At 37.9% G+C, this 24,798-nt stretch overlaps 1 protein-coding gene across 1 annotated transcript in view; it reads right to left on the reverse strand.

Annotated features, from left to right (window-relative positions):
• The window catches only part of eys (eyes shut homolog), a 271,877-nt gene that overhangs the window by 181,220 nt on the left and 65,859 nt on the right, over positions 1-24,798 (reverse strand). The window contains exons 13-18 of the mRNA XM_079634848.1: positions 10,703-10,936; positions 10,480-10,602; positions 10,041-10,154; positions 8,700-8,813; positions 8,329-8,442; positions 3,687-3,884 (exon numbers count right to left, since the gene is read on the reverse strand). Of these exons, the coding sequence (XP_079490974.1) occupies positions 3,687-3,884; positions 8,329-8,442; positions 8,700-8,813; positions 10,041-10,154; positions 10,480-10,602; positions 10,703-10,936 (897 nt within the window). The remainder of the gene's footprint in view (positions 1-3,686; positions 3,885-8,328; positions 8,443-8,699; positions 8,814-10,040; positions 10,155-10,479; positions 10,603-10,702; positions 10,937-24,798) is intronic.

The raw sequence follows: 24,798 nt of genomic DNA on the forward strand, positions 1-24,798 counted from the left end.
GGTTACAAGTAAAATACAGACTGCAATACAAGTTGTTAATGTTTGTTTACAAAGCACTGCATGATCAGGCTCCAAAAGTATATAAAATATATGTTAATCCCCTATCAATCTCAAAGATTTTGCGTTCCTCTCAGGGTATGTGTTTAACTGTCACACGGTCACATTTGAGGCGTAGAGGAGATCTGGCTTTTGCTGCTCCTTCACTTTGGAATGAAATGCCCATAAACTGGGCTCAGATTACAGAAGTTTAAGGCCGATTTATTCCCCCACCCCCATCCCCCCCAAAAAAACAACAACATCTCGTCCAGGGTATCAGTCGGTTCCGATCTTCGGCCAAGATTTTCTGGTAATGAGAAAATCAAATCTTAAACCACCCGATCTGCTCATGGACACATTGGGGCTGCCCCAATAATATAAAATGTTTGATATTTAGGATTTTAAATCGGAATGATTACGACTATGATTACGTCAGTACTTCCACAATAGCCAATAGGAACAAGTAAGGAGGCAGAAGTGATGGATCTTTTGAAATGGCGGCCGCGAAACAACAAGCAGCTGTACGGGGCCGGAGGACAATGGTGATGGAGGATCGGCTGGTCGAAATGTAGCAATAACACAACTGCCTTTATAATGTCTCCTCAAAAGACGTTCTTCTTTAATTTTTCTCGCAACAAATACAGCAAGTTGCCGCGACACAGTATACATTTTGTTTACATCTGCTTCCCCGTGAGATCAAGTGAGGTGCTAAATCTGTCATGATAATCTTAAGAATATCTTGTAGTGTGTAATGCACCACGATTTTCAAATCTTCTAGTGTGTGCAGGTTTGAGACTTAAAAGAGGAAAATCTGCGAAGATTCTCCTCATGTGCATGATGCAACCACCTGATTTCACACTCGGTGGACACAAACTCCTGTAGTCTGAGCCTGGCTTTATCTATACAATCCTCATCAAGTATGGACACTTTCAAAAGTGATCTAAAGACTTATTTTATCTGGTCTTTGGTGTTTGATGAGGTCAGAGAAATGTGAATGATTTGCTGCATGACTCATTGTTATTATGTTTATAATAATTCTAGTGTTATGCTATTTATGTACAGCACTTTCACCATTCTTATGGTTTTGAAAGTGCTTTATAAATAAAATTTGAGTTGAGTTTAGTTAAGTTAATTTGAGAAAATGTGGGTTCCATAGCCACACCGGTTGAGAACAACTGGCATAGCATAAAATGTTGTAGTCAGTTTCATGCATTAAAGTTAGACTCATTAGTAGCACTTTTGAACGTCTTTAGCCACATCAGTATAAGGACAAACACTTTTATACAGAACACATTAAATTCCCAGCATGAAACTATTATAGTTAATGTTATAAGATTATTGTTCCACTGCTTGGGGATTCTTCTGCTTTATAAATTATGCTCTTATTTCCATGATCACTGCTAGTTTTTTGTTGTTGTGTGGTGATTGATTGATATTGATTGAAGTTTATTGACTCTTACATTACATTTTCAAGAGGTCTTCTGCTTCAGAGACAAGCTGCCTTACCAAGCAGTCATTTAAAACTGCATTATGAAGACAAATGGACATTTCAAGTATTGCTAATTGAAAATTTGCTGAACGACAGATCTGCAGCTGCCATTACAAGAGCTTGACTGAAGGAGACATTTAGTATTTAACAAATCCAAGTTGGCTAAACTAGAGAAGACAATTATTCTTGTTGAAGTCAAGAACATAAAATAATCATGCCGGCTTAGTTTTTAAACTTTTCTCAACTCTATTTTTGATTATTTAAAATTTTCTTCAGCGCAAAGATAAAAAATGTTGTTGTCTAAGGTACTTAAAAAATTTAGAAAATTCAATGCGTAAAGATTTTGGACTTTTTCCAACTTACTGTAGTGTACTATTGTTTAGTCTAAAAAAAAGTGCATTATGTACAACCTTGCCTTCAATGTGCACTTATATGACTTCATCTTGTGAGTCTACATAATTTCACAACATTTCAAACAAACACTACTTGATTCTTTAAGAGTAAAACTACAAGGAACTTCAGATTCGTCTGACTGTAGGCTCTAAATGTAAAGCTCTAAAGCAGTGGTTGCCAACCTTTTTGACACCAAGACCACCCATTGTCAGACAATATTTGAACGCCCCCCAAGATATATCGGATACTTCTGCTGTAAAAACAAATCTGCTTGTTTTTTCAACCTTTTTTCTTTACAGAAACTAGGAGTGGGAATATATTAAAGTTAAAATTAAATACAAATAATTATAAATTCATAAAATACTTAAATTCCAGAATATGTAATAACTGCTTTTAGGGTTTATTACCAAAGAGTCTTGACTCTTCTAGTTGGTTATGATTGTTTATTTTGTACACGCTAATAGAAATTTCCTAGCAATTTCTACCCTATACAATATTTTAGAGCTTGACATAACTAGAAAAACATATATTCATTTCCATGACATTAAGATTTTATTAAATGTATTGACTTTTCCACATCTAGAAATCAAACTGTTAAAAGTACTTCTTATACAGATTTTTCAAGACTGAGAAATGCAATGACAGCTTATATCTTAATTGTTGTAGCTGTTTTGTCTTAATCTTAAGTTAAGTTTGCTGAGGCCCCTTAGTGGGTCCAGGCCCCCAGTTGAGAACCACTGCTCTAAAGACTTCTGGAAAACAGTACAACTTCTGAAATGAGGCAATAAAGTCTGTTCATTACAATCTTGCAAAGATAAATCCTAAAACAGGATGGTTAGCAGGATGATAGAAAAAGAGTTTCAGTCAAAAGGGATACTGGACAACATGCACTGAATTTGAAAGTGTTTTCTGTTAGTTTGAGGGGACAATTTATAGCCTCTTTTAATTGTAAAATCGAACACAGTTTTGAAAGTCAAGGTTTGTCTTCCTCTCACTGCAATGACATTCACCATTATACTACATGAAATTAAAACTTTATCGCCCAAATAAATTACGGTCAACTGGAAAACATCTTTAATGCCTCATTTTAAAGGCTGTTTGCTATATACATCATGTCTCAAAGGTGAAGGTGTAAGTGGCTAATGCAATAACGAAGACTGTTTTCAAACAGGTTTCCCGAACACTGTCCACCGTTGGCTAGGCAGTTGTGTGCAATAAATGATCATTTAGCCTACACATACAACAGCATCAAGTGAGTTACAACTTCCAATTTTAAAGTACTTCATTGCAAAGGCCTACGTCATGCTCTGCAATCTGTAATCTTTAACTGACAACATGTATTTGATCTATGGCTTTTGTAATGATTTATGCAGGAGATGCAACGCAAAAGGGCAAAAAACAGCTTATTGGATTGCTGAGGGAGAACAACACCCTGCCTTGGGCTTTGATTGTATTAACTCTGTCATTTATCATCCATTATTCAAATTACAATGCAGCAATTATGCCTTACGGATCCTCACTCACAGCTGGAGCAAGACACTTGTCAAAAGTACCAAAGCAAATGTGGCCTGGTCATACTGAATGGAGTAACTTGTGTCTTATAAAACTGCTTATTAAACTAAGTCATGCCAAGACTGTCAATGGGGTAATCCGACAGTGCCTTTGCTCCAAAAAGAGTGCCTCTCTAGAGTACCCATGTGCTAATGAGACTGAAGGGAATTTTTTTAAGTTTGGGAGTTCAAGGCTGAGAAATAAATACAGTATTTACCGTCGTAACAGAAGCCATGCAGACAGGGGTTGGAGTTGCACTCGTCTATGTTGATCTCACAGCGGGCCCCCGTGAAACCCTGGCGACATCGGCACCGGAAGCCCAGAGGGAAGAGGACGGGATCAGCCTCCTCCATGCACTCTGCCCCGTTATCACACGGATTAACGGCCTCACAGGGCAGTAACTCACAGTTAATCCCTGAAATTCCAAATACAGCATGAGAAATACAATTCCATCCCCAACAAAAACAACAACAATGGAAAATGTTCAACTGTTTATTGTTTACTCAATACATTCTCATGATTAATTACTTAAAAGGCCTCTATTCTCACATTTAAATCAAAAGCAGCCCTGTCACCTCTAATTGACCAATGAATTTCCATGACTTTACCAAGGTACAAAAAAACAATGTTTCCTAAGGAGTTGAACATTATTTTGATGTACATTTATATACATATAAGAAAAATCTAAATAATTAAAATAAAACTACATCATGGACTACAATTGTGTTTATGGAATCTGAACAATTACAATAATGACTTGACTTTTTCAGTCACAAATAAAAAATAAAATAAACTAGTTTGGCTCATCTGGTTTTAGATCTTAACCAAAATTAGTTAGTCATTGTAAAAGGACTGCCAGATAGAGATGTGTAGTCAACTTGGTCAAAACTAAAACCAGCCTCAACCCACCTCATAATGGACCAAAACTGGTCAGTAAAGTTAGGCTTCACTAGGCTAGTCTGGTGCCAACTTTTTTTTGTTTGTAAAATGGATCAGACAAAAATGTCATAGTGTCGATTTCGGTGGCGAGTACACGTACCCACCAGATTTCGTCATGAGTCATTTTGTACCCACCACTTTTTTTTGTGAAAACCTCAAGCTCAATTTAGCCGTTCTGCTGCTGTGCTGGCTACACGCTTCTCTATTCATAACACTGCAACAACTGTAACACTGGGATACGTTCTAGGTTGGGGGAGGGGTGGGCACGTGGCATGAGAACCGTGGGGAGTCAACCCACAGCCACTCGGCTGCCCTGCTGAAAATGTGAAGCAGAAATGCTTAATGTCAGATAACGTCCATAATAATCGGACTTTGGGTTAGATTTTTTGACCGTTTTAAGTGGTTATGATGAGCAATATGAGAGAGACATTTGGTAATCATTGTTAAGGTACATTAAACCACGTCATGTCATATTGTCAAAATGTGGCGAAATAGTGGGTCATGTCTAATGCTTTTTGAAAACATAAAACGAGTCGGACATCACATTTTTGTATACATTAGTAAGCTACAGGACATCGTCTTTCAAAACATGACCTGCGCGAAAAAAAGAAAAGAAAAAAAAAGCTTCATTGTACCTAGCACTTCTGAAAATGCACTTCCGAATGCGTCTCTGTTCCCAGCACATTTCAAACCAAACTGACGCCCATGAAAAATGTATAGAAAACGAACAGTACAAGAACCCATTACACATTGGACTTTGAGACAGATACCGTAGTTAAGAACACTCCAATTAAAAATATAGCTGCAAGCTGAAATTATCAGGGCCAAGCAAAAAAACACAATAAGTCATGCCAGCATGGCTGGGAGCATTAGACCAACAGCAACAATGAGCAATTAAAGACGTATTAAGATGATTTTAGGCAAATATTGTTGAAAAATCATAAGTACTGTCACTAGTAAAATTATTTAATGGTTTATAACTTTCGACCAATATGTGGCGCTGTGACCAAATTGATATGATGTGGTCAGAGTAAGGTGACAATGACACAGGCAGAGTTTGGTGTCAAAATGACAAAGCACTGCAGAGATCCAGCCTCAAAGTCGTTTTGGCATCATGCCATCAACTATATATTGATGCGTCTGTCGACAAGAAATCCTTAACTTTTTGTCGGCCCAGTCGAAGATGACTCGAATTTGGTGAAAATTGGACTGGTAGTCTAGGAGGTGATTGAAAAAGTAGGTTTTTAAAGAAAATCTAAATGGCGGACAGGAAGTTTGGCAAACTCTGGCAACACTGGAATCTATGTTCTTGGAGTGACCCAAGGAATCTATTAAGACCTGTCTCATAACAATAGGCTAAATTAATGAAAAGCTATTAGCATTTATTAAAATTTCATTATAACTTTTGACCACAAGGTCTCAAAACTTTGTGAGTACCTTCAGGGAATGGTGCCGATGGCACATACTGAGATTTGCAGTGATACACCAATGCATTCGTAAAATATAGCCTTTTATGTCATAATACTGTATTAGTTAGTTACTGTAGTTAGTGCGAATTTCATGTTTTGTCACCAAGTGGCGCAATCCCAGCACTTTTTTTATGTGTTCTATGTGCTCAAAATATCTAATTTTGTTTAGGAGTTGTAGAATGTATATTTATGAGAACACAAAAAAATCACCCATGTCCGACTTTGATTGATTCTTACTATAAAAATTTTGACATTTGGCCAACAGAGTACAGCCAACGACCTATGTTTTAAATTTTCTTAAGGTGGTTTCGAAGATATTCGCAAAAATGGTTTAAACGCTAAATCACAACGTTGCCCAAACCATAATGTAAAACCGAGCATGTTTTGTATCGTTGGACTCTGCAAGGATTCAGGAATCTAAGGATATGACTCCCATGAAAATAAGTCAAGCACAACCAAAGTTATAAGTATGTGAATATTTGATTTTTACCACTAGGTGACGCTGGCTCGAAACTTCTCAGGCCATCGTGCTGATGACCCATTCTGAGTTTTGTAACTATACGTGGATGCATCCATAAAATAAGATAATAATCTACTAAATTAAAAATGGCCGACACCCAAAATGGCCAACATGGGAAAATTGGATATCATTAGACTCGTTGCCCTGAATTGAATGAGACTACTTTTATGATTTTTGGGCAAACCTTTCAAAAGCAAAAACATTGTTTCATATTTTTAATATCACCGGACCACTAGGTGGGGCTGTGCCAAAATGCTGCACATTTCCTTAGGTCATGCATGTGAGGACATATATTGCAGAAATATAGCCACTTCCAATTTGGAGTGCTCATCTAATTCATTCCTAAGTTTTTCAAGAATGGTTAAGTTGATCAAAAAGCTTTAAATAACTTTTGCTAGCATGGTCTGAAGATGATGCGAGCCAATTTTGGTGAAAATCGGACAAAGCGACGAGGTCGAAAAAGTAGGCTTTTTGCTAAATTAAAAATGGCGGGAACATTTTTACGATGGAAAATTATGTAATAGGGTGAATCGTAATGAGCCAATGAATCAGAGGAAAGTAATATTTATTTTTTAGCCCTTATGGTTCAAAAGTTATTAGCATAAACATGAGTTAAACATTGGACCAGCTGGTGGCGTTATAAGAATTGAATTAGAGACTCCAAAATCGGTGTGGTTAATGTTGGGACTGACCTCTATCAGTGTGCCAAATTTCAAAACTTTCCCGCAAGCGGTTCTACGGGCTGCCATAGACTTCCAGAGCGGAATAATAATAAGAACACTAACGATTACAATAGGTGATTACGCACCTTCGGTGCTTGGCCCCTAATTAATAACATGCCTTAGATTGTCTAATTACCCACATGGCCTTGTTTGGTTCTGGTTGCTACGGACTCTCAGTGTTTCAATTAACACGCATAGACTGCACACTGTATTTTAGCCACAGTCTAAACACTAGATCAGTTAGTAAAGGATAGCTGTGTAAAGGGTAGTTTAATGTTCTCAGAATCCCCCCACATAAACACTATGCATGTGTGTCTCAACAGAGCATGCAAAGCTGTCAGTGCCTTTTTTCCTCGATTTCAATACAGAATAACCGATATCATCATTATCTCTGACAACCTAATTTGCGCGTCTAACGGAAGCATGATCCGTGATCTCTGTTTGAATATAAGCAGCAATGACTGTCTGAGCCGCCTGATCGATTTTAGATGAGCTGCATTCTGTGTCCGGAATTGACCAGCTGAGCATCATGCATTCACAAAAAATAAACAAACAAACAGACAGACAGACAGAGAAAACCCAATAATGCACGTAATATAGCTGTGTAAAACAGGTGTATACACAAAGCAGATAAGATTTCAGCAGTTTCTGATCTGAATAAAATAGTCAAAGAGCACAGCACTAGAGGGAATGTGTCCTGACATTTGGGTCTGATCCACTTCTGAACTGAACCGTATGAATGCGGGGCTTAATAAAAAAATGATCTTCACCAAAAATGTTCAACAGGAAGTCAATTTTGAGGTTAACATCACAACATTGTTGTAAATTAAAACCATACATTGTAAGGGTGAAATGCATTAAAGAGAATCCCATTTTTACTTGCCAAAAATGCCACCAAAAATTAGACTATAAAGCCACTGATTATGTGAACCAGATAAGTTATATAAAAACCAGATTATGTTGAGTGCGAGTCTTTTACAGAATTTGATTTTCTATTTTTATTTTCATTTTTTTTTTTTATATATATACTTTGCATTATACATTTTACTGGACATACATACAATTTAAATGAATCAATTTTGTGGACAATGAAGATGTCGATGTGGCAATGCTGACTGCATGAGTTCAGACAGGTGAGAGGAATGCTCTCTGAAGTTAATTAACTCTGCTTTTCTTCACCCTTCACCCCACTCCCTCAGTCTTCATTACCTTTGAATGGAGCCGCACATCGGCAGTAGTAATTACCCGGTTGGTCAATGCAGGTGCCTCCATTCTTACAGGGATATGAGACACACTCATTGATGTCCAGTGAGCACTCAGGACCTTTAAGGCACAATATAAAACGAAAAATAAAAGTTATCATGCAAGTGAGATCATTGAAGGAAGCTCATCTATCTTTTCAAGACACATGAGAGACGGTTTTCCTGTCTATAAAACATAAATGACTAAAATAAAACAACAAATTCACATTCAACAGCTTCAGGTTTTTTTTTTTTTCAGGCTTGGGCCCCATGAGACCAATAGAGAACCAATGGAGAAATAATCAATGTGATAATGTACTAAAAAAACATTAGACACACCAGAGAAACCTGAAGGGCAAATGCATTTAAAGCCATCTGAGAGGTCCAAACACGTGCCATTGTTCATGCATGGTGATGACTGGCATTCATCTATGTTTATTTCACATAAACTGCCTGAGAAGTGAGAGAAAAAAAAGAGAAAGGCACACAAAAAGAAGAAAATAAGAATGAGAGTTGTCGTAGAAATTCCCATGCCAACCAATTATAAACTGAAGTTTTCACTGCACAAAGAATCTGGAATAAAAGTTAAAAAAAAAAAAATCTAAAATCCCTTTTAAGCCTTCGAGCAATACACCTCCTGGTTTGAAATGAAAGTAGATGAATTTACATTCTGTTGGGCAGAAAGTTCCTAAAATATACTGAGAGTACGAGTTGACTCATACTGCCAAATGAGCCTATTTCCTTTCCAATTTGCATGAACATGAAAGAATTAAGTGGAGATTACTCTTGAAATAGACATTTAATGTGGTTGGATAAGAACTAAAAGTGCCCCCCTGTTTTAAAGAGGAGTTTGTAAACTAAACAGGACACACTAAACGATCATACCTCTTCAAGCTTCAAATGTGCAATTTATTTCGATATTAAAATGCTTCTATCCCAGTTTAAAGTGCAGACTGCAGACACAACTCGAAGTAAGCCATTTGCAGGTAAACTTTCCGGTGGCGATTTAAAAACATTGCTCTATTTGTTTGAATGGTCCGTCAACTTCTGGCTCAACCAGACCACTTTCAGATAATCTGATGACGCATAATTGACTTTAAGTTATTAACATTGTAAATTTTATATTTTCATTTTCAAATTTAATGTAATTTATAACACTATACTTTGTCATTTCTTATCATCACATTTCCGCAAACTAGTTAACACTGCTGCATGAGTGTTTCTACGGCTGAGGGAGTGACGGCAATGAATCTCTCAAAACTTTTGTTTTTAACTTTTTTTCTTATATTTGTAGTAGTTTCTGTTCACCAATACAGAAGTTTGCCCAACTTTGAGGATTACACGCTTCACCTTTAAGCTCCATGATTAAGACAAATACATTTTTAACTGATACTACTATTATCACTACTAATACAACTTCAATATAAGTTATAAATAAATAAATACAACAACACCCATATTCCTTTTTTAAGACTACAAGAGGCCATAATGTTGCTATGGTTATTACCATTGCCGGTTCAGGAGTGACACCTAATCTACAGTCTGTAAACTCCCGCAAATATAATGTAAAGGATTTAATCCCACACTTAAACGTGGTTGTCAATTTCCAAATGTAACTGTGTAGGCTTTGTCACCCAAATTCAGCCTGTGAAACTCAGATGTCAGGAAGGAATTATGTACCTGTGGTCCCGGCAGGGCAGAGACAGCTGAAGGAGTTAAGCTCATCTGAGCAGGACGCTCCATTCTGACAGGGTTGACTAAGACACTCATTTACTTCAATCTCACAGTGATTACCTTGAAAAGAAGGGCAAAGGTTCATTTCATTAAGGATTTCCTTGCAAATACAGGGGCCGAGATGCCGCTTCAAATAAAATAACCAAAGCTAATGATGAGGTGCTATGGAAAAAAACAACAACCGCCCTGTCTCCGTCGTCAAATGGATGGCAGTAAATCTGATGGCAGGGCTATGCAGCTAGAAAACGGTCAACTAATATCTTACAATACTGGAGCAGATTTGAGGTCGCAGGCCTTTTAAACACAGCTCAACAGAGGGGAATTGAATGTTAGAAAACTGGACAAAGAAAAAATTGCTCTAGAAAATTGCTTGTGGTGAACTTACCAACGAACCCAGGTGCACAGAAGCAGTCGTAGGCATTGATACCATCTTTACAGATACTGAGTGCACCACAGGGCTTATCCAGACAGTCATCAATGTTTACCTCACAGAATCTTCCTTGTAACCCTAAGGAGAAATCAAAATAGGGTAAGGGTTAAATGGATGCTTTAGTGGAAGTGTGGACAGAGCGACTGGCAGGAGACAGACCATAAGAAATCACTCTTACCAGGCAAACATTCACACACGAAGCCCAGACGGAGATTCACACACTTTGATCCGTGATGACACAATCCCTCGACGCAGTGACTGATGGGAGTTTCACAAAACAGGCCCGTATAGCCACGGTGACACGTGCACTTGAAACTGCCCCGCTGTTCTTCGCACGTGGAAGTGCCCTTCGTATCACACGGGTTGGAAGTGCAGCCCGTAGCAGGCATGGAGCAGTCATGTCCTGTGAATCCTGTGTGAAATGGGATGAAAGCGCTGATTGATGTGGACTGGGTTCAATGGAGACACTTCAGCGGTCATGCCTCAGTTGACACTGTTGCCAAATGCTACTTCATGCCTTTACATCCTCTAGAAGTGGTATAAACAGACATAAAACATGAATATAATGCCAGTCAATTAACATACAATAGAAAAAAGAATTGCTGCAGGATGCAGGTGACATTACTTGCACTCAAAAATTCAACTCAAATAGGATATCTTGTATTTTGGGGACCTTGACTTTTCAAAAACAAACGGATACATCATGCCAATAAACGTAATGAAGTAAACCCAATAAAACTTAAGCCAACCTCACCAGTAAAACGGTTTACACAAAAATCGAAAATCTGTGGTATAGGGGCCGTATTTCACTTGGTGGACATTTGCAATAGGTCTGTCCTCTCAGACTATAGCAGGTACCAATGTATGGGCAGACCTTATCCTGGGATGTGCAATCAGTGTCAGCCATGGAACAGTTCTTATCTTGGAGAGGCAGCAGATAAAACGCACAACAACTCAAGTGATGCAGAGGTCACAACCAAAGAACACGTCCTGTCATCAAAGTTCCAATCAAGTGGCATGTAATTGACATTGCTAATCTGAGACAGCGGACATCACTTTTGGCAGCTACTGTATAATGCTAAAAATAAGACAAATACCAAGAATTACCAATATATTTTTATTTACGCTCGCTGTATTATTTTTACTTTTCCATTGAATTTATTATGTAGTTACGTAACAATGACTTTAAAATCAATATACTATATATATTGATTTTAAAGTCATTGTTACGCAGCTACATCATAAATTAAATATATAGTTATAGTTACATATAGTTACAAATGTGGAGCTACAATAGCCACAAATCATGTCCTCAAGGGCTTTCAATGAATAATACTAATGTCCAATCTCCTCTTCTATTTGAATGGGGCAGTGACATTGAGGCAGTTGTTTAGAGCAGACAAGGCCTGTGAATTTCAGTACAATCAATGGGACATCTGAACTGCCAACATCCCTCTTTCAGAGCATGTTGCAGAGACATTGATGTTTATTTAAATTTAAAGAGTGATTGCTATGCTGGCACTATTTAGAGTTTAATCTATGCTCCTCTTTTGAAAGGCTCTGGTATTCTCCTGTGTGCTAACTTGTACTGTCAACTAAGACCATTCTGGACAATACATCTGCAAAAATTACAACCCTGAAAAAAGATCTCGCTGGGTCATAGTCTATTTAAAAAGAGCAGAGATCAGTCTTTTTTTTTTTTTGTAGAATACTGTATGATGCCTTATAACTTATATGTTCTTAAAAATATTAATAATAAAAAAGTATCAACTAAAATTCACTAGTAGAAAAAAAAAATAGACATAAAATACGCAACCTGAAAGATGCATGATTACTGCTGTATGTTGTTAGGAGAAAAATCTGAAAAGCAGCAAAAGTCTAAAACTTATCCCCCTTTAATATAATTTAGAAGCAACGGAGATGTAAATTATCACGTTATGATTTTTCCAATTACCTAAATTAACATCTATTCTAGTCATGCAAGTACACATCTTTTACTAGGAAAACTCCAAAATTTCCAAAACTGTTTGCTTGACACGTCCATTACAGTAATGATCAAATCAACAATAAAATCTGGCCTATTCAGGTCAAATCATACTAAAAAGGCTGAAAATTGCCCAGCCAATGTGAATGCGTGTTGTAGAGTTAACACTGCTGTAAAGATGTGATGGCTTTGCCAATAAGACAATTGGATTTTCTAATTGAAAGGTTGGAGTTAATTTTCTTCAGCCACCATAGTGAGTAGGGTTGTCAAATGTACCAGTACTTCGGTACCAAGCTGGTACTCCATTTCTGCATTACTGGTAGTACAGAGTACTGGTATATTCAGTACCCGCTGATAGGTGGTTTGGTTTCATCAAATTTTCAATTTACAATGTGCTTTTGAGGTGTTGATCATTGCAGCCAATAACAGACACACTGTATCTGTTGAGCATGTGTTTGCACTGCGCATTCTGCTCTGTCGTTCACGGCCCAAACGCTCCAATCATGTACCGATCACACACATGAAAAGCAAAGTCTCCATTTTCCCCATTCTCTCCTTATTCTGCCTGTTATTATTCCAAAAAGTTCTCAGTGTAGTAATGCAATGAGAAGGCATGCGGTATAAGGCTCAACTAAAGCTCACCAGATCATTTTACTATAAAATAAAAACATAATTTCCCTGCAAGTTGCTGGACACAACTTGTTAATTCTCTTGCGTTCAAATATTTGCATTTCAAATAATTGCATTAATGATGTGACTCAACACTGAGTTAACAAATTTCCTCTAGGAGATGGGCATATTTTTAGATCTTTGTTGTTTTTCTTCTTGCGCTCTAACAAGCCACATACAGTATTGATTAGTTTGGCTCGCAGTAACATAATAGGAAAATCTGAATAAATCAAAATATTTTTTACAACAGCTACTTAGCAATGAATTCCTGAGGGCACATGCATGCATAACCCCCCTGCTAGATCAATGAAAGTAAAATTATTGGTGCAGAAGACAGAACCACAGTGAATTTGCTTCACTTCAGTTGGTGCCCTTAAAATTTACATTTGAATGACATGAAGTAAATATATCACCCAATCTGTACACACCCCGCTGGTACACCACATGCGCAGAAGTAGAAGCAAACCCTTTTAATTACTGCATTTTGCCATTTCAGACCCTTTCGTTGTTGACATATACACACCACTCATTGACTTTTATGATAGTTTGCATGCTCATAAAATACCTCCTTGAGGACAGTCAAAATTCCAGCCCTGTCTTGGGTAACTGAAGGTCTTATTGCAAAGAAGAAATGTTCAGGATTAACAGCGGTTCAGCTATGAAGTGGAAAACTACAACAAACGTGCATGATTGCAAACAATGTTAACATACAACGCTGAACTAGAAGCAAAGTAAGCTCAACAACTGTTCAATGAGTTTCAACAGCTGCGCAGCCACAAACCAGCTCATATGTGGGCTGTAGAAATGTGAAGCTCACCATTACTGGACTCTTGAGCAGTTAAAATCCATTCTCTGGAGTGATGGATCACTCATCACCATCTGCCAGCCTGAAAGATGAATCTGGATTTGCCAGGAGAACTCTACCTGCCCAAAAGCACAGTACCAGCTGTACAGTTTGGAGAAGAAATAATACTTTTTTCATCGTTAAGGCAACTCCCTTAAGCTTTACATAGAATATATATATTTTTTAGATTTTCTCTCTAAAAAAAGTTAATTATTCTAAGCTTTCTAGTTGCTCTTTTTCCATTTAAAATGGTTTGTTAGATGGCTGTGGATGCCCTGACCTCAACCCCACGAAGCATATTTGGATGCAAATGGATTCTCTCAACATCAGTGCCAAACACCAGAATTGCTTGCAGCGAAATTGAGGCAAAACTGAGACACACTGGCTCTGTACCAAAACCTCCTGAGCGGCCTCGCTGTCCACACTGGAAAACATCTTCAAAGCAGCATCATAATCGAAGTGGGACATCTTAAAAGGTGCTCTGAGTGATTTTCACATCACAGCTAAAATGTCCCAACTACCTGGCATTTATCATTGAATTGGGTGTCCTGAGGTATCACATATCACATTTTTCGAGTGGCTAATTATTATTATTTTTTATCAGACATTACATTTTTCACATTCAGATGTATTGATTGCATCTTGAATAGCTGGGCTTTGAAGAGAGTGTGTGTGGTAAAAGTTGACAGATGCTATAAAAATAACTAATAACACTTAAAGCACCCTAGCTTTAAGTCATCTAAAACAATATTTATATATAGCAGCCATTATGCTGCCTTTAAGTGCATCTGGGAAGCTTGTATCTGCTGAAAGCCATTCTTTATTACGACAGATCACACGTTCAAATCGGAAAAATAACACAGAAGTGGCCTAAACAAAGCAAAGCGGACCTGACAAAATAGATCAGATCAGAACAGAAACGACAGAATAAACATAACTTAACTATAAAATAACTTTGCAAACAAATTCATTACTATTTATAACCAAATTACTATAAACTGATACACCCCTCATGACGCCACGACTTACCGGCTTGTGTATCATCTAGAATTCAGAGTTTCCCCAATTTGATTGGTCGTTCACGTATTTCAAACTTGTAATTATGATATTTCCAACTCCACTTAATGGGCACGACAATGTGCACTAACTTGATACACAACAAGACATGACTAAAGGCGCTTTATCCATTACACAGTACCAGCTCGCCCCGACTCGACTCGCCTTTGTTTGGTTTTCCACTGTGTAAAAGTTGTACCTGTACCTGCTTCCAGATACTTTTTTTCGTATCACCTCCGGCGAGGTTCTGGGCGAGCTGAGGCGATACTAAAATGTGACGTGAAAACACGGCAGACTGCTGATTGGTCAAAGAGAATCGTCACTATTCCCTGCGTCATCATTGCACGCGCCAGACGGAATATCCTGAATAACCCCGCCAGTTTTAAATAGTTTGGCCAGAGATTGCGTGATATGCCCATTACTAATATTATGGAAAACACCATACACTCGATTTCCTCCATTGTCCTGTGTGTGTGGGTAGGGGGTGTGTCGCGTAGAAGATTGCGTCACGGGAGTTTCCTGCGGCGTCGCTATGACGACCAGGTACTATCGTGGAGGTACTATCTGCAATGGAAAACGGAGTGAAAAGCGAGCCAAGGTCGAGTTGAGCTGGTACTGGTAATGGAAAAGCGCCATAAGCTCACATTTGATGTTAGCATGTAGCTAAGCTAACAACCTGATAGTCAAGCAAGGAAATAAAAACACTGCACGTTCAAATATTAGGTGAAATGATGCATGTTCATTACATTAGGAACCATTTCGTGTCAATACTTTTCTGTTTTTGAAATCTGCATTTGACAACTACCTTAAAATTACTACCCAGGGGTGCGTTTCCCAAAAGCATCGTTAGCCAACTATGTTCGCAAGTTCTGTCGTTATCAGCATAGTTCAAAGAGTCTGTGTTTCCCGAAAACATCGTTCCAACGAACATTCGCAAACAGCATCGCAAAGTCTCGACCTGTGGTAAGAAGCATAGTTTCTTGTTTGCATGACATGTGGACTCAATAAATCCGTATCTTGAGCTAAATAAGCAAGCTGACATTCAGGACAATCTGTATCTTTTATTTAGAATACATACAAATGTCATTTATGTCTTTTAGTTTGTCAAGAGATTTAAAGCATCGTTTTTTGAAGAGTGCGCATGTGTGAACGTGCTCTACTACACAAGAACGAGCCTATGATTGAATCTGGAAATAAAGCAAAATAACTGAGATAAATGAGAAATAGTCCTCAGATGCCATGTGTCACGATCCACACACGAAGGAACGGGAAAAGGGAAGACCCAAGTGCAGTAATATATTTATTGGGGAATTCCGTAAGCATAAATCCAGTCCAGGCAATAAATCGTCATCATAAATCCATCCAAAAGCACGTACACAAACAGGGAACAGAAGTGGCGTGATAATAGACAAGGACTCCGTGACAAACACTGAAACAACCAGGGATATATACACACAGAACTAACCATGAAACAGGGAACAGCTGGGAACAATGATGACGGGAAACAGCTGAGTGCAATGAACAGTGATTGGTACAAACAAGGATTGTGGGCGGATTGGGAATAATTTCAATACATTTAGCGTTAATTCGATCTCAAACAGTTTCATTAAAAAAAGTTATTACTCCACGTGCGTGACATCATAAACCAACGTGGTTGAACGACCACTTTGTGACAACATGGTTTCGGGAAACAGTCGTGACTAGCTAGTTGATTTCTCCAACAATGCATCGTAGTATGGTAGTGTAGCAGCGAGTTACGTAGTTGTACGGAAAACACACCCCAGGTTGATTTTGGGATATATTCTACGTGTAATGCTAGCATATGAGGAACATTTGAAACAGCTGATCTTAAAGTGTTTTCATTAAACACATCTTATTCTAAATTATTCCTCACATAGCTTATATATTTTTAAAAAAGGTAGAAAAGCTAAAAGGCGTGAAGTGGAGGAAAGTGCAGGACTCAAATTTTCTGACATTTTATGCTGCCATAAATGCTTTCCAGTGCATGGTCACGCTACAAAATGACTATCATTAGCTCTGTCACAGGCTAAGGCTGCAGGAGGCCCGTGACTAATGCTGGGCCATCAGCACCATCGGTGTGGGCAAATTCTCATCATTCCTCAAACTGACCATGGAACCAATTTCTACCTCTCCCCATGTCATAAAATCTGACAATTATCCTGACTTCATTAATAATGCATAGCAGTCCTCGCCCGCAATCAAGGTTTAATCAGCAATGTGTCTCACAGGTAGGGCATTGACTGAGCCAAGAAATTATTGGCAAATTGTAAGGATTTATTTCCCCCCTCAACTTAATGATATAAATGACTTGGGGTAATTTAGTTGGTTTAACAAGCAGGCCGACGTTATCAAACCAGAGATGCTGTTTGCATATGTGGCTGCTGCCATGGTAACAATGCAATTAATCAGCGTTATTGATTCTTGGGTGCATTCAGATTCAATCAGGCAACAAAAAACAAAACAAAAAAAAAAACAATTGCTAATAAACTAAATAAATAAAAGAATGAGAATACAATTAAATGACTAAATCTAAGTGGATTAGCACAGGTTTGCACAAATGCTTACCAGGGGTGTTGTGTGTAATTTCTTCCGATGTTAAGATATTTTCTGTCCCATCTTAATATGCATGAGATTTAAGGAGGATTTCCCTAATAAGTGTAAACACTGTGGTCTATCAAAACATTGCTTACTTGACCATTCCCATACCTTACATTCCTTGCTTAATAATGCCTTGAGTGAGTTAAAAAATATATTATAAAAAAAATATATATATATATATATTTTTAGCTCTATTTGATGCCTAGAGGAACAGAAATCCACACTTCACCTTTAAAGGGACAAACTTGCCTTACCTTAGATCAGTAACTGTACTAGATGTCATACTCAGATATAATTTAAAATCATGATTCCTTGCCAATAGTTCCCAATTCATTTCATTTCCCCCCCTAATGGATTCAACTTGCACTGAATCAAATCTAACTAGTTTGATTGCATTTCTGTGAATCCTAAGCAAGCACCCTTATAATAATTTGACTGGCTCCATTCAGTCAGTATTGTTTGACTAAGAGTAATGCGGCAGAGCAATTGTGCAAATGACTCCATGTGCAAATTAAATGTTTAATCGTTGTCACTGCAACAGCACTTTTATGACGCCACAACCAGATTTAAACCATAACATCTAAATGAAAAAAATATATAATAATAATTTACTGACTAGAAACTGCATTGAATATTATATGAACACACACACAAAAAAGAAAAGAAGAGAACATGGACATCATATTAAAGGGATAGTTCACCCAAAAATTTTAATTACCCCATGATTTACTCACCCTCAAGCCATCCTAGGTGTATATGACATTCTTCTTTCAGATGAATACAATAGGATTTCTATTAAAAAATGTCCTGCATGGCTCTTCCAAGCTTTATAATGGCAGTGAATGGCTGTTTCTGTTTTGAAGTCAATAAAAGTCCACCCATTCATGATAAAAGTGCTCCACACGGCTCCCGGGGGTTATTAAAGGCCTTTTGAAGTGAAGCGATGCGTTCGTGTAAAAAAACATATCCATATTTAAAATTTTATCGACTAGAATAACTAGCTTCCGGCAGATGGCCGTACACGTCGACTTACGGATGATGCATTGATGAACATGGAAGCGCAGAGGATAGAGAAAAACAAAACGCCAGTCACGAAGTAGAAGTTTAAAACAAGAATTGTAAAAGCAAAATGGGTAACACTTTATAATAACTGCAAGCTATTAATCATTAGTTAAGCATTAGTAAACAGTTAATTCATAATCTATAAAGCATTAATAGACATTAATAAGCAGTTTATAAATACAGCTATACATCCTTTATACTTGATTTAAAAGCATATCTATAATATGTTTAATAATTGTATTGTCATACTTTATTAATGATCAATTTATAATTTCGAAATGAAGTATTGCATTATTTACACACCAATTATTTAGGAGTTGTCAGTGGTTCATATGATCACTTAGAAAGTGATCATAAGTAAATTATTAATAAACTATTTAAATGTACATTCATGTATCTTATTTTTCAGAGATATAGTAATAGTTACTTAGTATGTTAATAAATGCTTTATTAACATGTATTTCTACTGTAATTTATGGTTAATTCAGATAGTTAAAGTATTTAGTAGTTGTTAGTTAACTATTTTTGTGAGCTCATCTAAAGTGATGACTATTTGTGCCTTGTAAAGCATTTAAAAAGGAGCTTTGATATTGATTAAATTCATTATTTTCCCATAAATAAATATATATAAAAAAATAAAAAAAAATAAAAATCACATTTACAAGTATTCGTAGCCTTTGCCATGACACTCAAAATTGAGCTCAGGTGCATCCTGTTTCCACTGATCATCCTTGAGATGTTTCTACAACTGGAGTCCACCTGTGGTAAATTCAGTTGATTGGACATGATTTGGAAAAGCACACACCTGTCAATATAAGGTCCCACAGTTACCAGTGCACGGTAGAGCACAAATCAAGCCATGAAGTCCAATGAATAGTCTGTAGACCTCCGAGACAGGATTGTATCAAGGCACAGATCTGGGGAAGGGTACAGAAAAAATGTCTACAGCATTGAAAGTCCTAATGAGAACAGTGGCCTCCATCATCCGTAAATGGAAGAAGTTTGGAACCACCAGGACTCTTCCTAGAGCTGGCCACCAGGCCAAACTGAACGATCGGGGGAGAATGGCCTTAGTCACGGAGGTGACCAAGAACCCAATGGTCACTCTAACAGAGCTCCAGCGTTTCTCTGTGGAGAGAGGAGAACCTTCCAGAAGAACAACCATCTCTGCCACACTCCACCAATCAGGCCTGTATGATAGAATGGCCAGATGGAAGCCACTCAGTAAAAGGCACATGACATCCTGCCTGGAGTTTGCCAAAAAGGCACCTGAAGAACTCTCAGACCATGATAAACCGAATTCTCTGGTCTGATGAAACAAAGATTGAATTCTTTGGAAAGATGAATGCAGAAATGTACTGTAGAGAGACATCTTTGATGAAAACCTGCTCCAGAGTGCTCTGGACCTCAAACTGGATTGACGGTTCATCTTCCAACAGGACAGCGACCATAGGCACACCGCCAAGATAACAAAGGAGTGGCTACAGGACACCTCTGTGAATGTCCTTGAGTGGCCCAGCCAGTGCCCAGACTTGAACCCGATTAAACATCTCTGGAGAGATCTGAAAATGGCTGTGCACCGACACTCCCCATCCAACCTAATGGAGCTTGAGAGGTTCTGTAAATAAGAATGGGAGAAACTGCCCAAAAATCGGCGTGCCAAGCTTGTTGAATCATACTCAAAAAGACTTGAGGTAATTGGTGCCAAAGGTGCTTCAACAAAGTATTGAGCACAGGCTGTGAAATACTATGCGATTTAAAAATAAATAAATAATAATAATTATAAATTTGCAGAGATTTAAAACAAACTCCTTTTACATTGTGGGGTATTGTTTGTATAATCTTTAGGAAAATAATTAATATAATCAATTTTAGAATAACGCTGTAACATACCAAAAAGTGAAGCGCTGTGAATACTTTCCGGATGCACTGTAACTCCGATTATATTCATCTGAAAGAAGGAGTAAGGGTAAGTAAATCATGGGATAATTTTCATTTTTGGGTGAACTATCCCTTTAAGTCACCTGTACATATTCTGCTCTCCACAGTTTCATTCTAGCAGAACCTGATTTATATCTCTTTTGATTTATCTCACAGAGATGGCTGCCAAAGCGTGCACAGCAGAACAGAGTCATTACTACAGTCCCCTTGGTTAGTTTAATCCCACAGGCAATTAGGATTTGTAGGACTTTGTTTTCCACTCAAAAGAAGCTTTACAGGGTTGTTATTGATTCTGAAAGCTCCGCGGGCACACACAGACTCAACCCACTGGATCATTTAATCATGTTTAATAAGAGGCAGTCATTGCCTCTCTGATTTATTGCATTAAGCAAGCCAGTGACAAATCCAGGGACAGCCCAGGTCAAAGCAAAATCATCTTCACGCTGATACACATGCACTCAGATTGGACCACACACACACACGCACACACGCACACACACACACACACACACACACACACACACACACACACACACACACACCTATGCGACAGTCCAAAAGTTTGGGGGCAATAAGATTGTTTTGTTTTAGACTTATTCAGCAAGGATTCATTCAATTATACATATCTTTACTGTCACTTTTGATCAATGTTACTACAAATGTATAATTCAAATAAATGCTCTTCTTTTCAACTTTCTATTAATCAAACAATCCTGAAAAAAATTACAGTAGCAGTACAACCACTTTGACCACTTGTATAAGAAAGGTTTCTTCAGCATCTTGGAATGATTTCTAAAGGATCATGTGACTGAAGACTGGAGTAATGATGTGGACAATTTAGCTTTTCCATCATAGGGAATTAGATTTAAAATAAGAGTTTTCTATTTTATTACATTCATATCACAAAGATTTGTTTTACTGTGTTTTAATCAAAATAAATACAGCCTTCAAAATCTGACCCTAAACTTTTGAATGGTAGTATTAATCTGGAGAGTGAAAAAAGTCCCCGGATGACCTATTAATACCTCAAAAATCCTGAAGTGTGCATTCGATGAACACTTTACTATCCCACGAGGCCACAGGAGAGGATTTATGAATGACACTGAAGCTACGCAACTAACGTCACATGACAGTAACAACATGGCCAATGTAAAACGTCTGAATTTCATTCATACTACTCATATTCATCCAATATAGAACATCTTTTTTTGGCCGCAAAGTAAAATCAGATTCAAATTTGTACCTAGTACGCGATTTCGAACAGAGCGTAACATTCAGAAACAAATACATTTGGAAACTATAGAATGTAACTATAGCGGTACTCTCTGCCCTTTAGAAGCCCATAGCAACAACCATTAGCAAGTCAGACACAAGTCAGAGTGCTCAAGGTTTAAAACCTTCGTGTATCTTCTTCAACCATGAAGAAATGTGATCCTATTAGAGCTCTGCAGGAGACCCAGCATGTTATACAGGGAGGACTTTGTCAGTTCCACCTAGAGATCTGTCATGACTGAGAAGCCTAACAACACCGTCACCACAGCTCTGGAAGCAACACGAGGGATTACTGAACCGCCAGAGGGGCCCTTCGTTATTGTCAGTGTGTTTTAGATAACAGGTGTACACATCGTGTAAGAAGGTTCACCCTCAGGATTACACTTTTACAGATGAGGGTAGATGGTTTCTTTGGAAAGCCATCTTATTTAACGTAGGGGAACAACGATACAAGTGATTCAAGATGCTCCATCAAAGTCCCTTTAAGGCAAAACAGTCAACTCGCTAGCCATCTTACTAACATCCCTGCTGTTTTCTATACAGGCATAAGAAGAGCTCCTGTATAGCTGAAAGACTAAGGGCCCTATCATACACACGGCGCAATACAGCTCCAGGCGCGACGCAAGTGTTTTTTGCTAGTTTCAGCCAGACGCAGTTATCATTTTCACATCTTGCGCCACGTTTAAATGCATAGCAAATGCATTTTCGCAAAAAAGTGCGAAAGTTTCTGAAAACGAGGTGTGTTCAGGCACATATTTGGCCCGTTGCTATTTTGAGGCAAGTAATGAGCGCATATAGGCGGGTCCACAACACGCATAAACTTTGTCTCATAGATGGTCTGCTCAGATCGGTTTCCTCGCTAGAGAATCGTTCAGTTTTTCCGCTTGCAAATTTCACCATGTAAATAGCAATCCGCCATTGCGTGAGCGCAACTGGCTTTTAAAAGGGGAGATGAGAATCTGATTGGTTTATTGCACGTTATGCCCAAAACACACCCATTACTCATTAAAGGGCACATTATGCCCCTTTTCACAAGATGTAAAATAAGTCTCTGATGTCCCCAGAGTGTGTTTGTGTAGTTTTAGCTCAAAATACACAACAGATATTTTTTTTTACAGCTTGTTTAAATTGTCACATTTTGGGGCTCAAAATGATGGCCAAAAATATACTGATGAGTTCAAAAGTTTATTGTACATCACACAAAAGATGTAGCGTCAGTTACTCAGTCAGTTTTACTCCAGAAAATCACTGTAAGAGCTGAATAAACAGTATAAGAAGTGTATATAAGTTTATATGAACAAAGAGTGTAAAGAAGTGTATAGTCTTATCCATAGACTCGCTCTCCCTCTCCTTATGAACATACACAGCAAAGTACACAAAACTCTCTTTACAACTAACAGTAAACAAATATATACACACCTTTTCAGTGGGTGCTTGATAAACTTTATATCTGTAAAACGACTCGATGAGCTGCCATAAAGTGCGCTCTCTCACTTTTATTTCTGCTGTGATCAGTGACATTAGGCCTGTCGCTCCGGAGACTGTAAGCTTGATCACGAACAGTTGTACTGATCCATCTTCGAGTAAATTAAGACTGTTACAGTATGTTCATTCTTACATCTAACAACAAAACACCTAAATCGCTTAGGAGACATTCTTGTCTACAGCTGCTCCAGCCTCGAAACAATGGCGGACTGTGTTTAGCTCACTCAGGGCGGGTCTATGCTCAAACTGCAGTGTCAATCAACAGTCGTGGGCGGGGCTTGTGCAAATCTACATCACATTGCCCCGAATCGGAGAACGGCTTGTTTTGAAACAGTGCTTATGATTTATGGGAATTAAAAAAAAAGAACTGGGTGGATTTTTATCATTATAGGGTGGTTGTGTACACACACTGCCAACACACATTTATGTTCAAACCCCATGTAAAAGTGAATTTTGCATAATAGGTGCATTTAGGAGAATAGGGACATCCCTTTTAGACCATGCGCTGGGTGTGCCAACCAGTTTTCACGTCGTTAAACTAGCAAAAGTGGATTCGGACACGGCCTAAGTGCACTTGCACCGTGTGCTTTAGACCATGCGCTTAGATCGTTACAATAGGGCCCTAAAATCTCCAAATCCGTTTGTCAAAATACGTTCCAATAATACACTTCAAATCAGCCAAAAAAAATTACACGAGAAGAAATGGTTCTAAATAGAAATGTGAAGGGTTCTGTCAGGCAATTCACATATACAACCTTTTAGAACCATCATATATAGAACCATCATGGGATACTTTTATGGATTTAGTTTTAATTAATTTTGCTTTGATAAATGTTTTATTTTGATAAAATTTTATGAATTTGAACATCAAGTAAACAGACTTAATCACGCAATAAAAAAACACATTAAACATGCAATCATTTAAGACATTTCTCTTTATATAGAACATTTTTGGCATAAAGGGTTAATTAAAATTCCATATTAGGGTTCTATATATGGTTCCATCACATTAAACCTTTTTCCCCCTATGAGTGTATCAAAAAGGCTCACAACTTTGCAGTTGCAGAGTTGCAGTTTCTTCCATTCATTTTCCCATGAATGGTCCGTCTACTCCAACTTATACTGTCTCTATACAAAATTAATCATGACACATGTGATGACAACCATCAAAATTTTAGGTAAACAGCCTTTAGCAGATACATTATGAAGCCAGTCACCTCATTGTAAGATCAAACCACAGTCGTATATATTTTTTTTTTCTTAAACTAACCTATCATGTAGTTTAAAATCATTTAAAGTGGTGTAAATTCTGCATATGCAATGGATTTATGTGTACCACTAA

Source organism: Phoxinus phoxinus (genome assembly GCF_949152265.1).
Source record: "Phoxinus phoxinus genome assembly, chromosome: 14".
Lineage (NCBI taxonomy): Eukaryota > Metazoa > Chordata > Actinopteri > Cypriniformes > Leuciscidae > Phoxinus > Phoxinus phoxinus.